Below are 14,908 nucleotides of genomic sequence, written 5' to 3' on the forward strand. Positions count from 1 at the left end.
TCTAGCGCAGGCTTCAAGGGCTGCAGCAGGCCTCAACCAATGGTCCCTAGGAGTTTTGGTTCTGAAGCCGCGATTCGTGGCATGGGCTCTCTACAGGGGATGCGATAGGAAAAGGAGAAATGTGAGTTTTTCACGAAGCTAACTTTATCCAGCGTAAATGGTTTTCCTTTACTCTGATATTGTCTTTTCAAATCATTTTTTAAAAATCAAATCATAAAAAAATAAATGAAAATAAAAATAAAATCATGTTGTTTGTTTTTAAAAATATCTAGAGATAGCAAAATAAAAAGTCCCATGTTCTTTAGTGACACTAAAAGTACAGCTCTTTTGCACATCTCAGTTTGTCAAATTCTTGCATCTGTTTCATTGTGGAAAAGTATATGTATGTGTCTGTCTCTCTTTCTGTCCCTCTTCCCCTTCACACTGAAACCTCAGAACAAGCTTTTTATATATCATACTGATCCAAAATTAAGGAATCAATTAATCCTCTGTAAAAATTACATTGTTTTTAATAGTAAAAAAATAATCTGCACATAAAATGTCTAAGGAGGACAGCAGACCTGTTTTCAGTTCAGTAGGAAATAAATAACACAAAGGTACATACACAAAAACTGAGGCACAATCGCCGAGAAATTATCACTTACCTACTGAAGTGAGTGCCCTCACGGAAATAAGGGGTTCTACAATAATTTGGAGTTCAAGCCAGTTCTTCCCCTTCATAAAGGAAACTTATTTTCTTTTAAAAATGTTAATTATTTCGCCATTTGTCTCATTTTGATTTTTGGAGACCGATCTTGCCGTGTAGCCCAGGCTGACCTTGAACCGCAGCAGTCAGTCATCTTGCCTCAGCCTCCCGAGTATGCCACCATGCCTGGCCTTTTTACCATTTTCTCTTTGCACAAGGTTTCCTAACCTAGTTTAGTCCATTAGTATATCACAATCTGCTGCTGATTTTTCTGTTAAAGCTATAAAATTTAGCAATAATTGCCAGCATACAGCCCTGAATTACATTTGCATAAGCTGCCTTGGAGCCCCCTTACCCTAAACCTACACCAGCTTACCTGGATCTGGTTGGTAGGCCCAAGAGGGGCCACTGTGGTAGAGAGAACCCTGAGCTAGCCTCCCAAAAGCTTCAGTTTGGGTCTCACTTAAGATACTAATTATAGGTTATGTAATTGGTCTGTGCCTTAATCTCTTTTTTAAAAAAATGAGTATAGCAATACCCATCCCCTCACAGGGCTATTATGAGGTTTATATGAGATATGCTTTGTACAGTTTCAATTGCTAACATCAACTGCAGCCTGACAATACTAAATTGAAAATTTCAGAAATCCTAAATTTTGTATTTCACACTCTTCTGAGTAACATGTCAAGTCTTACGTTGTACCCTTCTGTCCCACCCAAGACTTGACACATCCCTTTGTCCAGTATATTCTTGTTGTGTACACTACCCACCCATTAAGTCACTTGGTAGCACTCTTGGTTATCAGGTTAACTGACCTGGTGTCAAGTGCTTATGTTCAGATGTCCTTTATTTTATTTAATGTCCCCAGAGTTCAAGAGTACTTTGCTATCAATTTTGATGTGCCAAAGAGAAGCCATAAAGTGCTTGCTTCAAGTGAGCAGGTGTAAATTCTCAGTAAAGAAAATGGTTATATGCAGAGATTGATAAGATTTTCAGTATATTCTTATAATTGTTCTATTTTATCATTATTGTTAGTAATCTCATACTGTGTCTATAAATTAAACTATAAGTGCCTGCCTGGCAAGTACAGGGTCCTGAGTTCAATCCCTGGTACCACCAAAATAAAAAATAAAAAACCTGTGTAATAGATCTGTATATATAGAAAAAAATACAGTATGTGTCAGTCAGGCTTCTGTCTGCTTTCAGGAATCCACTAGGGGTCTTAGAGCGCATTCCCCCTCTAAAGATTTCCTGCTATGCTAGGGGAAGTAGGATGCATCAGATTCTGTGCCTAGCAAGCAGTAGGTGCCCAGCAAATGTCAGGGTCCTCCCTTGCTCTTAAGCTGAAGGGAAGGCCCCGACCTGATGGCTCCCTGCGGCTGTATCCACTCTGGCTGTCTGCTTCTGAGTGCTCCACCTAGTACAGAGTTGGGAGAAAACAGAAGGCAAAACACTGCGTTTCTTTTTTCATGTCACTTAGTGTGGATCAGAGAGGGCAAAAGATAAGCCTGGAAGATTAGGAGACAAAAGTGGATAATTGGATTATTCTTATCAGGTGTCTTGGAAGGGTAGGCTAAATCCTTCCAAATCAGTGCTGTGCCTGTGACACAGACAGGCCTTAAGGACAGGATTAGCAGAGCCCATGTAATCACTCTGCTTTTCCTAAACCTCTGTCTTTGTTCCATAAAATACTCTAAATTTTGAAAAATGCCACTAGTATGCTATTTTACTTTTAGACAGAATATAATAATAGCTGTTTATTTACACTTGGTCATAAGCTAGGCTAGTTCTGGTGAACCCATATCATTTGTGTTTCAGTGGGCTGTTTGTATATTGAAAGCTCTAAAAGGTTCACCATCACACAGCTAGGCACTATTTTAAATGTTCCATATATGTTATATAGTCTGTACTCTGTCTGTCTGTCTGTCTGTCTGTCTGTCTCTCTCAATATTTTATATATTTGGTACAGAGTCTTACTATGCAGCTCAGACTCATAGTGATCCTCCTGTCTCATCCTCCCCAGCATTAGGATTACAGGCGTGCGCCACCATACATGGTTTTGGTGGCCAGTGCAGTATGCACAACATTTCACCAAGGATCCAACCGATGTCCTTGCGCTTGTCAGGATGGCCAAGCTATCTCCCCCGCCTGTAGCACCACTCTCGCGCACCGCTGTTTTCCAAGTTGTCTTTGCTTCTGCTTGGTTTGCCATTCTCCATCTCTTACACTCTCTGCCTTAACATTTCAGGCTTCCAGGAAGAGACTATGTTGGAACCAATTATTGACCTACCCCTCAGAACCACTAGAACGAATCCCAAGTCCCGTTTTGTTCTCTTTGCATTCTTCACTGAAAAAATGCACTCAAGGGATATAGATCCACTTATGGAGCACAGCTCTGCATAAGCAGAGCCCAGCTCGAGCTTCCATCCCTCCCCAGGCCCTGGAGCTCTACCCCCTGTTCCAGGAACTCAGTCAGCTAAATCTTTGCTATCCTTTTTCCTGCCTCTTGCCTCATCAGTATGTGATCCTACCTAAAATGCTAGAATACTTCATCAGATATTTGCTAGTGAGTCACTTCCTGAGCAGGACTTTTGTTTTCCATATCACCCTGTTCCCTTATCAGTTCCTTACACTGGGTCAGAGATGCGAAGACCGTGAAAATATGTCCTTTGGCCTAACAGTAGCTGGATAGAGTCTCAGTGACTGCTCTGGAATGCAGGAAGCAATTTCTGTGCTCACCCACTTGATGCAACCAATGGCAAGGTATCCACATGTGTATCAAAGGGTGTATGAGCACATTTTACCCACATAATGTGCCTTGTCACATTTTTGCATATTTATAACTTTTTTGTTAAATGTTTGTTTGATTTTTCCTGTAGCATTAGCTCAATTCAGTACAATCACAAGTGTAAATCTACTTTTACAACTTTGGGAAAAGGTTGAAAGTGAGTGACTATGATGCCACTGGAAACACAAAGTGTTGGCCAGTGGTTATGTTTTACTCAATCTGAAACATGTCAAACACAAATAGTTTCATAATTCAAATAAAATAACAAGCACAAAATATCACAGAGAAATTTTCTTAGAGGGGTGGGACTGGAATTGATACATGATCAATTACAACAGAGGAAGAATAGTATGTATCTACCTAGAGAACTCCTCAAAAGAATTCTTTTGCAGACTGGTAAACAGGCAGGTGAAACATCAAAAAAAATCTGCTAAGAAAGCTGCTTTAGGTCTGATAATTGAAGTAAAGATTATTTTGATGGTAGTTTTATTTGTACTTTCACTGCAATTCACATGAGTTTATTTCTGCTGTTTATTTTTAGATCTAGTAAGCAAATAATTGATGTAGAAAATGTTAATGTTTATTCTAGTTGATATTTACATTTTCATTCTAAGTGGACATTGTGTAACATAGTAGGAAGCCAATGACAAAAGAGCAAGACAAGAGAGGCGACAAGTATGACCTGCCTCACAGGAAAAGAAAGCTAATCACCAGTGCCGTCAGCGTAAGTGATGGCTGTGTCAGAAGCCTGCTGCTGTCGTGTGTGAATACTGCCTTAAATGGGATAATCAAAGCAAAGATTTATTTCTGTGGTAGTTTTGTTTGTATTTTCACATAGGAATTTATTTCTGCTGTTTTTTTTCAGATCTTGTAAGCAGTTGCTGTTGATGCTTATTCTACACACGCATACATATTAAGAATTTGATATTTATTTTACTGATTTTTATTTCCCTGTGAAGTACACATTGTTTAATATAATAAACTCATAAAATTAAAATTAAGAATTCATCAATAGAGATACTCCCAGAAATTACCCCCATAGCATGACTTTTCTAAAAATTTGTCATGATGTCCATGGAGCTATCCTGCTTATATTACTATACATATTTGCATATGTGTCTTTTATGTTTTTCCTCTAGCCACTGAAGTGTACATTTGTGAAGGCAGGTTCTTTTGTTCACTGACATACATGTCGTTAATGCTTAGAACAGGGCCTGCCACTGTTCTTTGCTGAATGAAATATTTCTTAAAAGAATGATTCTATAAATGGAGAAATTGAGACATGAAGTAGATATGTAAATTGTTCCAGGTCCCACTATTGTTAAGCAGTCAACGCAGGTCAGCATATTTTGAGGCTATAACCCATAAGCACCGTGTTATTCAACTTTAAAAAAAATATTTTAAGTTGTCATATTTGTTTACTCATTTATAGGGTACAGTGTCATAGTTTGATATATCTATATGTGTTTAATGATCACATGTTATCATTTTCATGTGCTGAGAACCTTCAAACTCTTCTTTATTTTGAAATGTATAGCCGTAGCTTACACTTGTTGTTTTGTGTGTGCTCTATAGCATGGTATCACTGTTTTCCTCTGCCCTAACTGGGCTCTGGTGCCCGTGGCCTGCCCTCTCACCACTCCCCGTCCCGACTTCCACTTCCTAGCCTCCAGCAGCCTCTGTTCTACTCTCTACTGCCCCTGAGTGAAAATGTACTTTGGTCTTTCTGTGCCTGGCTTAGCTTTCCTAAGTCAGTGCCCTCCAGTTCCATCCATGTGCTGCGTCTGTGTTCATCCTCTCATTGTTGCTTCAGCTTCTTGATACACGATGAGCAGAGGTGTTCTCTGAACAGAAGGAGCCAGTGCTGGAATGCGAGTGTAGGGCACTTAGCAGTGGGACAAGGTCTTGTAGCCCCAAAGTTTAATGTTCTTCCTAGGTGTTTATTTAATTAGATTGTGAACAGATTGGGTTTTTTTGTCTGTTCGCTTTTTGGTTTGGGGTTTTCTTGGGTTTTTTTCTTTTCTTTTTTTTTTTTTTTCTTCTGTTACCAATTAAAATGCATACAACTGATATTTGGGGAATCAGCAATAAAGTTAGTATCCTTAAAATAGTGATTAGCCTAGATAAAAACAATATATAACTTACTAACCAGGAGTACTGTCACACACCTGCAATCCCATCATGCAGGAAACTGCAACAGAAAGAGTAAGAGTTCAAAGCTGCCATGACTGCATAGCAAGATCCTGCTTCAAAAAGAAAAACTGAAACTTTTTTGTTTTGTTTTGTTTTTTTGTATTTTAGGGAAGGGCCTACAGGGCATTCAGGGTCTCACTACTAGATCAGACTCGGAGTGATCTACCTGTTTACAGCCTCCCAAGAGCTGGGATTACAGGCATGCACCACCACACCCAGTCTCAATTGCCATCTCAGGGCGCCCTGGGGGCGGGGCCAGCACAGCAGGCCGAGAACCCCCACCCCTGTGCCTGCTTGCAGCTACTTTAATCCATTGAGCTATTTGACCAGTCCAAAACTTTTTGATATGGCTTAAATTTTAAAAGGATGTTAGCAATGCCTGGGTAATAGAAAAGTGATAAAGAGGTATTATACTTTGACATTAGCTTAATTTTAATTTAAAATCACCAGTTCCCTTTTTTGTAGCCAGCTTCATACAGTTTTAAAAGTCAATATGGTAAATTTTTTTTAAAATACAAGTTCTTGGGGTCTAGGGATATAGCTCAATGGCATAAGTGCCTTCCTGGCAAACACAAGGTCCTGAGTTCAATTCCCAGTACAAAATATATTGAGAGAGATATAGATACAAATAAAGATGTAGATATAGATAGATATGTATTATGAATTCGGGGGGTGGGGAGAGACTAGATAGACTGGCTACGAGGTAAATTGTCGTCTTCATGCAGCAGAACATCTAATGCCTCTGCAGAAACATGAATAACCATAAGAGACCACAAGGCTCACTTGCGGTTGGTGATTTAAATGACTAGAAATTTTTGGTTATTTCATGTTGGTCTTCATATATAAGTGCTTCTGTCTAACTGCTACTACTCAAATCATTAAGCACACATTCATATAGAAATGCATTGCACCACAACATGAGCCACGCATGTGTGTCTCCCCACATGCAGCACATTCTTTCCTTCCTGCTGCCCTCCTCACCGATCTCTGGCAGTTAGCACCACCTTCCTCAGGCTCCACCCCCAGCCCTGTGCTCTGCTGTGTGGTGGAGTACACCTGCCGCCACCTGCATTTTCTTCTTTGGTCCCGTGATTGTTCTCAGATGCTTCTCTGCCAGAGGCACCTTTGCTGCCAGGACAGTCTCCTCCAGCTCTGCTCCTCTGCACCACTATGTCCTGGTCAGAGTTTGGCAGAAACATCTGGCCAAGTCACTGACCCGGCCACTAGCTGCAGAAGAGCCAAGAGTATATCCCCTCTGCGGGAGAGAGGCGTCCTGTCTGCTACTGGAACATGCACAGTGGAGAGTCACTCAGATGCCAGGCAAAGAGAAAACAGAAGTTTTTGAAAGAGCACAACATCCATGCCTTATCTATAACAGTTGTTTTTTCTAAGCCATCTACACTTTCCTTAAATTCGTAAAGCTATTTCTGCTAACTCTGCCTCAACAAGAACTCTGGAACATAAATCAGTGCAAAAAAGAAATGTTAGCGTGTCATAGATTTACATACAGAGATGTTCATAACAGTCCAACTTAAAATAGCAAAGGAAAAACAAGGGCCAACCTAAATTTTCAGCAACTTCTGATGATAACCATTGTCTCAGTTACTCTTCTTTCATTGCTGGGACAAATACCCGACACCCAAAATGAAGGAAGGAAAGGTTTATTCAGCTCACAGTTACTGGAGGTTTCAGTCCATTCTCAACTGGCTCCAGGGCAGCGTGGCACAGGGCACAGAGCATCAGATCATGGTGGCAGCAAAGAGCAAGAGGAGCCAAGGGAGGAGTAGCAGCAACAATGGCAAAAGACAGGAAGTCTATCTCTGTCTCTCTTATGTTGCGTTCAGGCTATCTGCCTCAGCCTGGGGGAAGTGCTCACACCCATAATCCCAGCAGTACTAAGACCTATAATCCCAGTGGATCATGAGTTAATCTCAAAGTCTAGAAGTCCCCGCCCCATGACTGCTTGAGGCTTTGCAGGAACAACTAGACACAAACCATAACAACTATTTGCATGAATAAGGAATAGTTAGATTAGATGATAACTATAGTACTAAATCAAGGATTGTTTTAAGTTTTGTTTTATTTTGCTGGGCCAACACTCTACCACTGAGGGACATCCCGAGCTCTAAAACTATTTTAAAAAACAAACAAAATCTAACTGAAAACATTACAGTATTTATAAATATGATCTCACACTAATGTATATGCATGTATAAATTTACATTAGAATTTATACATGAAGATATAAATTATAAGGGAATATACCAAAATGTTAACAGATTGGTTAAATAAGGATTATGTCTTTGAGCTTCCATTTGTTTTCCACACAGAGCTGAAAAGTTATTTGTATTTAAAAGAAAGCCTTTTGGGCAGGCCAAATAGCTCAGCGGATTAAAGCCTGCAAGTAGGCACAGGGGCCAGGGGTTCATTCCCTGGGCCTGCTGTGCCAGCCCTGCCCCCAGGGCATGCTGAAATGGCACTTGAGACTGGGCTGGACATGGTAGCTGTGCCTGTAATCCCAGCTCTTGGGAGGCTGTAAACAGGAGAATCACTATGAGTCCGATCTAGTAGTGAGACCCTTAATACCCTATAGACCCTTCCCTGAAATACAAAAAGAAATAAATAAATAGAAATGAAAGAAAGCCTGTTGATGGCATGCCATCTAAGCCACCATTTTTATCTTCTTTTCATGTTATCAGAAAGTCGGTTAAAAAAAAAAAAGAAAGTCAGTGTTTTCCTGCCCCAGCTCCTTAAACCCAATACTCTGGATTCTTACTCTGTTCTCTGTGTGTTCATGGAGCTCCCTTTTCTGTGTGAGCCGTCCGTCCTTATCACTGCCTCTGTCACTCTGACCTGGCTGTTCACGTGTGTACAATCCGTCTCAGCCTTGCTTGGCTCCTCAGCTCCTCGTCCTCCCACAGCATGTGCTTTCTTCTCCTGTCACATACTTGAGCCCCAGGACTCCCTGAGTTTCTGTTATTTTCACTGGCCAAATATAAGATTTCTTGTGGCACTTTTCTGGCTGGAAAAAAAATAAATAAATAAATCACTAACCATGTGATCATCTTTACTATATTTTTGAGAAGCAAGTGACTTCATGGTTTTCCTTTCATTTCTCTAACCATTTTTAAAATATTTTACCCCACTTGCTTCCTGTTAAGCACTACAACCAAGCTTTTCTTCTTCCTCTATCTCCTGACTTTTCCTACTTGCCATTACTTATGCACTCCCTTATCTTCACCATTTACCTTTCCTTATAAGGGTGTTAATAGACTGTAGAAGAACTGAATATAATAGGACCTGCCTATTATAGGCTTCCTGCTTATACCAGTTCAGTTTTCCCTGTGGGCTTTAGTTCTCTTGTTTCTTTATGGCTGTAGGATATCAATGAAACCTTCCCTGAAGCTCATTTTCCATAGTTCATAGCCTTTCACCAGCCTCCAGTGATTGAGGTGACTTGACATCTGGTTTTCAGGCCAGCGCCACAGAACTGGACTCTGCTTCTGTGTCCAGCGTCCTGATACTGGAGCCTCACTGAATTTTCTATGGCCTTTAGTCTCACCGTCATGGGCATCCTGGAGCCACCCTGTACTGCATGGTCACTCTGACCAGCAACCAGCCCACAACCCCAAACATCTTGCCCAAATTCTGTGTAGAGGGTTCCTACCGGGTTAGGACTTGAATTCCAACTATTCAAGTTAGAAATCCACCTTTTTTTGTATGTGGATGTTAATGTTTTGGCCTGTAATGACCGAAATCTACAGAACAACAATCCTGGTGTAATTGGTCTTGGTTCTTGATCAACTCATCTACCCTCATGACTTTCTGTAATCTGACCTTTTTCATTGTTTATACCTGTGATTTATGTTACCTTAGTATGTCTCTTGAACTTCCTGCTGTTAGAAAAGTTTATTTATTGATTTAAAATTCATCTAGCAGATACATATTGAACATACACTGATGGGTGCTGCAGCCGATCAGAGACCAGTCAAAATAGTTAGATAAAATGAAAGTCTGTGTGACTCAGTATGCTTTTTATTCTTGGTGACAGAAATACTGATTCAAACTGGCTGAAGCAGAGATGGAATGTATTCCAGCACATACCTGGCAAGTCTACGGAGAGATCTGGTTTCCTCCAGACACAGCTGGATTCGGGGACCTGAGTGCTGCCTTCAGGATCTGCCCTGTCTGTCTCTCAGCTCTGCTGTGCTTTTTGATGGCTTCATTCTCTAGTTCTCTAGCAAGGGATGCAGCAGTTCCCCTGAGAAAGAGATGAACAGATGTGAGATGGTTAAAAAGAAGAAAAAGAAGCTATAATTACAGCCATCTGGCAAATGAGATGTTGACTATGCCAGGTCCACATCCTCCTGGGTTCCAGAACAGTAGAGAAGGAACTGCTCTCTCAGCAGCCCCAACAAATGTCCCACAAAATCCTGTGGTTTCTGACTGAGTTATGTGCTCTTCCCTGAAAAAGTGACTTTCATTAGGGAAATCTGATGCTGTGATTTGTCAGACTGGAGTCATATGTCCTCTACTTACAGTAGATGTGGAGTCAGCTCTAGTCAAACACTTGAATTGAGACCAAGGGACATACTGGTTCCCCTGAGGAAAAGGTTAACAGATGTGAGATGGTTAAAAAGAAGCAGCAGCCACAGCAGCCCCTGTAATTACAGGCATCATGGCAGCCAACTATGTAGGTGTTTATGGTGAGTATAGACGGGAGAGTGCAAATGGTCAAGTCAGTCAAGGGCACTTTCAGCTTCACGCAGAATAGGCAAGAAAGGTTCACACCTCTCTTACTCCCTTGCTCCTTCCTTTCCATCCTTTTTTCTTTCAACCTACTTTACTCCAAAAGCAGAGTATAGATTGTCCTAGAAAGGGATCTTGCCTAGAAGGAGCTTGCAAAGCAGTGAGGGAGGAAGGTGGCCAGGGTGGTAGTCCTGCATTCTCATTGAGAAACTGAAGTGTCAGAAATGGAGGTGTGAAGAATATGTCTATGTTTTTTAGAAAACTAAAAAGACAGCTCCGTATTATTTAATATCATCTTTACCCAGGCTGTTTAAGTGACTTATTGTTACTAAATGTTTGGAATAGTATCTGTGATATGCTTCTTCAAATAATGAAAACTCTGTAATCCACATTTTAAAATAAAATTTTCCTAGGCTATTGCAATTCAAAGTTGAAACCTGTGCTTAATTAAATGTTTTCCATGGGATTCACTTGCTTTTTTAAAATTTTTATTTATTATTTATGTATTTCTGTACCAGGGATTAAACTTGAGACCTTGCACTTACCAAGCAGGCACTTATACTGCTAGGCTGTATCCCCAGCCCCCTGCTTTTTTTTTTTTTTTTTTTTTTTTAATCTGCCACTGAGCTACACTCCCCATGCCCTTTTTTCTAGATTTGTTTTTTGAGACACATCTTACTATGTAGTTAAGAAGGGTGGTTTTATACTCACTGTGTATCCCAGACTGGTCTTGAACTTGTGGCAATCCTCTTGCCTCAACCTTCTGAGTACAGGCACGTACCACCACTCATCTCTAATTCTTGATTTATAATTTTATTGTGCTTGGAACTTTTGTAATAAGGTACCCAAAATATGGAGTTATACACCAGGAGATAACAAACAAAATACTTCTAATTTCTCCTTTTACCTGAACAGTCTTTACTTCTGATAAATGGTAGGTTGTTAATTTATTTCTTACCTGTGTCCAGTCATAGTCAGCCATCTGTATCATGTATGCACAGCTTGCATATAAATGATGCACTAGATGTTGAAATGAATACATGTGGCTATATACATTTTTTAAAAGGTAACAAATATGAAAATAGCTTGGCACTCAAGATCCAGTGATGGGCCTTACATTCTTTTTGGCTGTAATTTTTGTTCTTTGCCATTGAAAATACTGAGGGCTGTTGATGTTGCTTGGTGGCAGAGCACATGCCTAGCACGCACAGTGCCCTGGGTTCATTCACCAGCACAGACAGTGGGGAGGGGACCAAGAATGAGCAACACACATAGGATAATCCAAGGATTAGAAGCACATTAATATCATAGTTGTGAATTACAAGACATTTGGCAGTGCTGGGAGTCTTGATTGTTTCTACTAGAATTTTATGGACAAAGGCCAGGGATGCTAGACATATGATTCATAGGACAAGCCCCACAACAACAGCAAAACACATTATCCAACCCAAAATTTCAATAATGCTTTGCATTAAAATGATTTTTAGAATTATAAGCCCTCGGAGGATTCAGAGCAAGTTTGTAATTTAGGCATAAAACAAAGCTAGAGACAAATTAGAATCGCGGAAACATGGACTCCTGAAGCTGACAGAAGTGATTTAATCCAACCTCCCCATATTTTAGATAGGGTAACTAAGTCACTTAGGGAAAAAGCAACCTTGAGCAACATAACTTCTTTACCTCCTAAATGTGTGATCAGACTTGTTTAATGTCTCTGTGCCTCAGTTTCCTTATCTGAGAGAAGAGATAATGAAACTTGTCTCAAGTAATTGATGTGAAGATTAATTAAAATATAGTACTTATAAAATGTTTAGTATAGGACCTGGCCGGAGTGCATTGTTAGTAACTAGTGGTGAGTAACTAGTGGTGAGAGGACTAAAGTGGTGATTACTGTTACTGCTGTTGCCCAAAGTCACAGAGCTGGAGTGCAGCATGTTGGACCCAGCTCCACTGCCTCCGTTGTCTAGCAAGAAGGGTTATGGTGACAGCTTAATGGAGATTAAAGAAGACCAGTCAGGAGAACAGCTCAGTAGCTGGTAATTCAAGAGAATGAAAGTTCTCTGTGAAAGAAAAAAGGCTTAAATTATAAGTAAAGAGCTTTGAGGAGACAAAAAACAGATGTTACCTGCAACACTAGTCTTTCTTAAGCTCTGTGAATGACTCCAGAGGTGGAGAGCCTGGAACAGATGACTTGTTAAACCTTCACACCCTTGACCATATTCGCATGGATATGGCATGGCTGTCTGTCAGGGAGAGCCCATGAAGTACTGGGATGGTGAAAACACATCTGGAGACCCTTCCCACTCTAAGGTGTGAGCTTGAAAGATCATGTGATGTTGTAGATCATGCCCAGTGGGCATATGTAGACAACCACACACCTCTTCTTTTGTAGTTTGTGGAATCAAATGCTTTTTTAGGTTTTACTAATTCAGTCAACATAAGCTTATGATTAAGATACTATGCAAAATGCTTTCTCCTGTGGAAATAGTAATAAATCATCTTACCAACAATCCTATCAAATATGCTTCCTCTTGTTTTCTTCAAAGATTTATAAAAAGTCTTTGTATTTATAAGTTTTATTATAAAGTTAGTCAACTTGTAAAGTTAGTCAACTAAATTGGTTTTAACTAATGGCTTTCCATAAAAACTAGGAGAATTTAAACTCTTGTATCACACACATAGATTAAGCCCTGTTGAGGGAAAATCTCATTCCTATGATAACCTTCTCTTAAATATCCTATTGTTATAATGAATCCCCACAATGATTTTACAGTCCATAAAAATAGCCTACATGACAGTCATTTAAAGACATCATCACTCACATCAAGAACAAGTTGGTATAAGAAAGAAAACTGAATGAACCTTAGTTGATCATATATTTTCTGTATATTTGTGTGACACTCAAGATCTACAGAGCAGTCAGAGAAGAGCAACACACGCTATCCAGTGAGTGCACAGCGAGCACCAGGCACTCACACTCAGTGCTAAAAGTTGGACATCATGGCTTTGCCCGCATCACAGAGCTGGTAGCAGGTGAGCGGGAGGCCCAAGACACACAGCGCAGGCCACCCACACCACGGGCCTCAATGTGTTGCTCTGTGTATCACAGGTTCTTGACAGGGAAAGACCACACTCAGAAGTCTCTAAGGTCAGCCTATTCCTAATGCAAAGTGACTCCATAAATTACTCTTCTGTATTAAGTTCACGTTCAACTTTTTTTTTTTTTTTTTTTTTAAGGTGTTGTGTAACGGACCAGGGACGTGTGTTCCTATCTGCGTATCTGCTCTTCTCCTTGGAATACTAGGAATAAAGAAAGTGATCATTGTCTACGTTGAAAGCATCTGCCGAGTGGAAACTTTATCTCTCTCTGGAAAGATTCTGATTCATCTCTCAGATTATTTCATTGTTCAGTGGCCAACTCTTAAAGAGAAGTATCCCAAATCTGTGTACCTTGGACGAATCGTTTGACAAATGGAAACTTGTATCTTCAGAATTACAGTCGACACTATTTCCTATGCCCTGTTATTATAAAGGCTTCTGAAAGTCCTGTGAATTACTGCTTGTCAGGAGTTTTAAAAATAAGCAAACAACTCACTGAAGAACCTGAAACTTTTCCTATAAGATAAACATTACTACATGGTATTTATCTAATACGTGTGCCTCTGTTCTCCAGACTCCTTTATTAGGTAAAAGTATGTTTCACTGTCTGCAAGGTGTTTTACTATTTTAGTAGTATTTTTAAACCTAAATATAGTTTGTATGATTAGTAAATTTCCTGTTTACAGACAAAAAACTCCACTGTAAAAAGAAACACAAATACAAAGTATTTCTTAGTTTTTGTTCAGGTACTACAGGCTTTATTTCCTGTATGGAAGCAGTGATGTCCCCAGTGAATTATTCAGCATAAAGGAAGCAGCTATATTAAATTGGCCTCATGACAGTTTGCACTTTTCTGGCTTCCAGAGCCTTGAGCCTTGAGTTTCTTTTTATTCTTCAGTTTTGCTTTTTGAGTATCTGGCTTCAATATGAAATATCCTTCTTAAATCTCCACATTGTTAAAATAAAAAGTAATCACTGTTGTGGAAATAAAATTTACTAGCAGGAATCTTACACCATTAAAATTTGTCTTAATAAATTCACAATGTCGTGGCTGTAATTGGTATTTTGAGATGCTTAGACCTGCTACAACATATGTTTACTGAACATTTATGTAATACAAGCTGTGTGCCAGGTATTCTTTTTTAAATATGGTCTTATTCCTAATAGGAACTAGATGAGGTGGGGTTATTACTGTCCATATTCTGTAATTGACTTGTCCAAGATCACATGCCTTACATGTGATAAAGCCAGGCTTTGAGAATAGAGCGAGTCTCACTGATACATGGCCTGTGTAGTCCCATAGAGTTCTACAGTTAGGAGGGCCCCTTCTCCTGGATTAATACTCTGTTCTCACTGTCTTGCATTTCTTCATAATACTTATTTAATTGTTGCTT

The 14,908-nt window shown here is 39.9% G+C and overlaps 1 protein-coding gene across 1 annotated transcript in view; it reads left to right on the top strand.

Moving 5' to 3' along the window:
- The window catches only part of Alg14 (ALG14, UDP-N-acetylglucosaminyltransferase subunit), a 129,413-nt gene extending 114,808 nt beyond the window's left edge, over positions 1–14,605 (top strand). The window contains exon 4 of the mRNA XM_004635700.2: positions 13,653–14,605. Within this exon, the coding sequence (XP_004635757.1) occupies positions 13,653–13,883 (231 nt within the window). The 3' untranslated portion in view covers positions 13,884–14,605. The remainder of the gene's footprint in view (positions 1–13,652) is intronic.
- Positions 14,606–14,908: the final 303 nt, after the last annotated feature.

The sequence above is a fragment of the Octodon degus genome, unplaced genomic scaffold (genome assembly GCF_000260255.1).
Source record: "Octodon degus isolate 3935 unplaced genomic scaffold, OctDeg1.0 scaffold00074, whole genome shotgun sequence".
In the NCBI taxonomy this organism is placed as follows: domain Eukaryota; kingdom Metazoa; phylum Chordata; class Mammalia; order Rodentia; family Octodontidae; genus Octodon; species Octodon degus.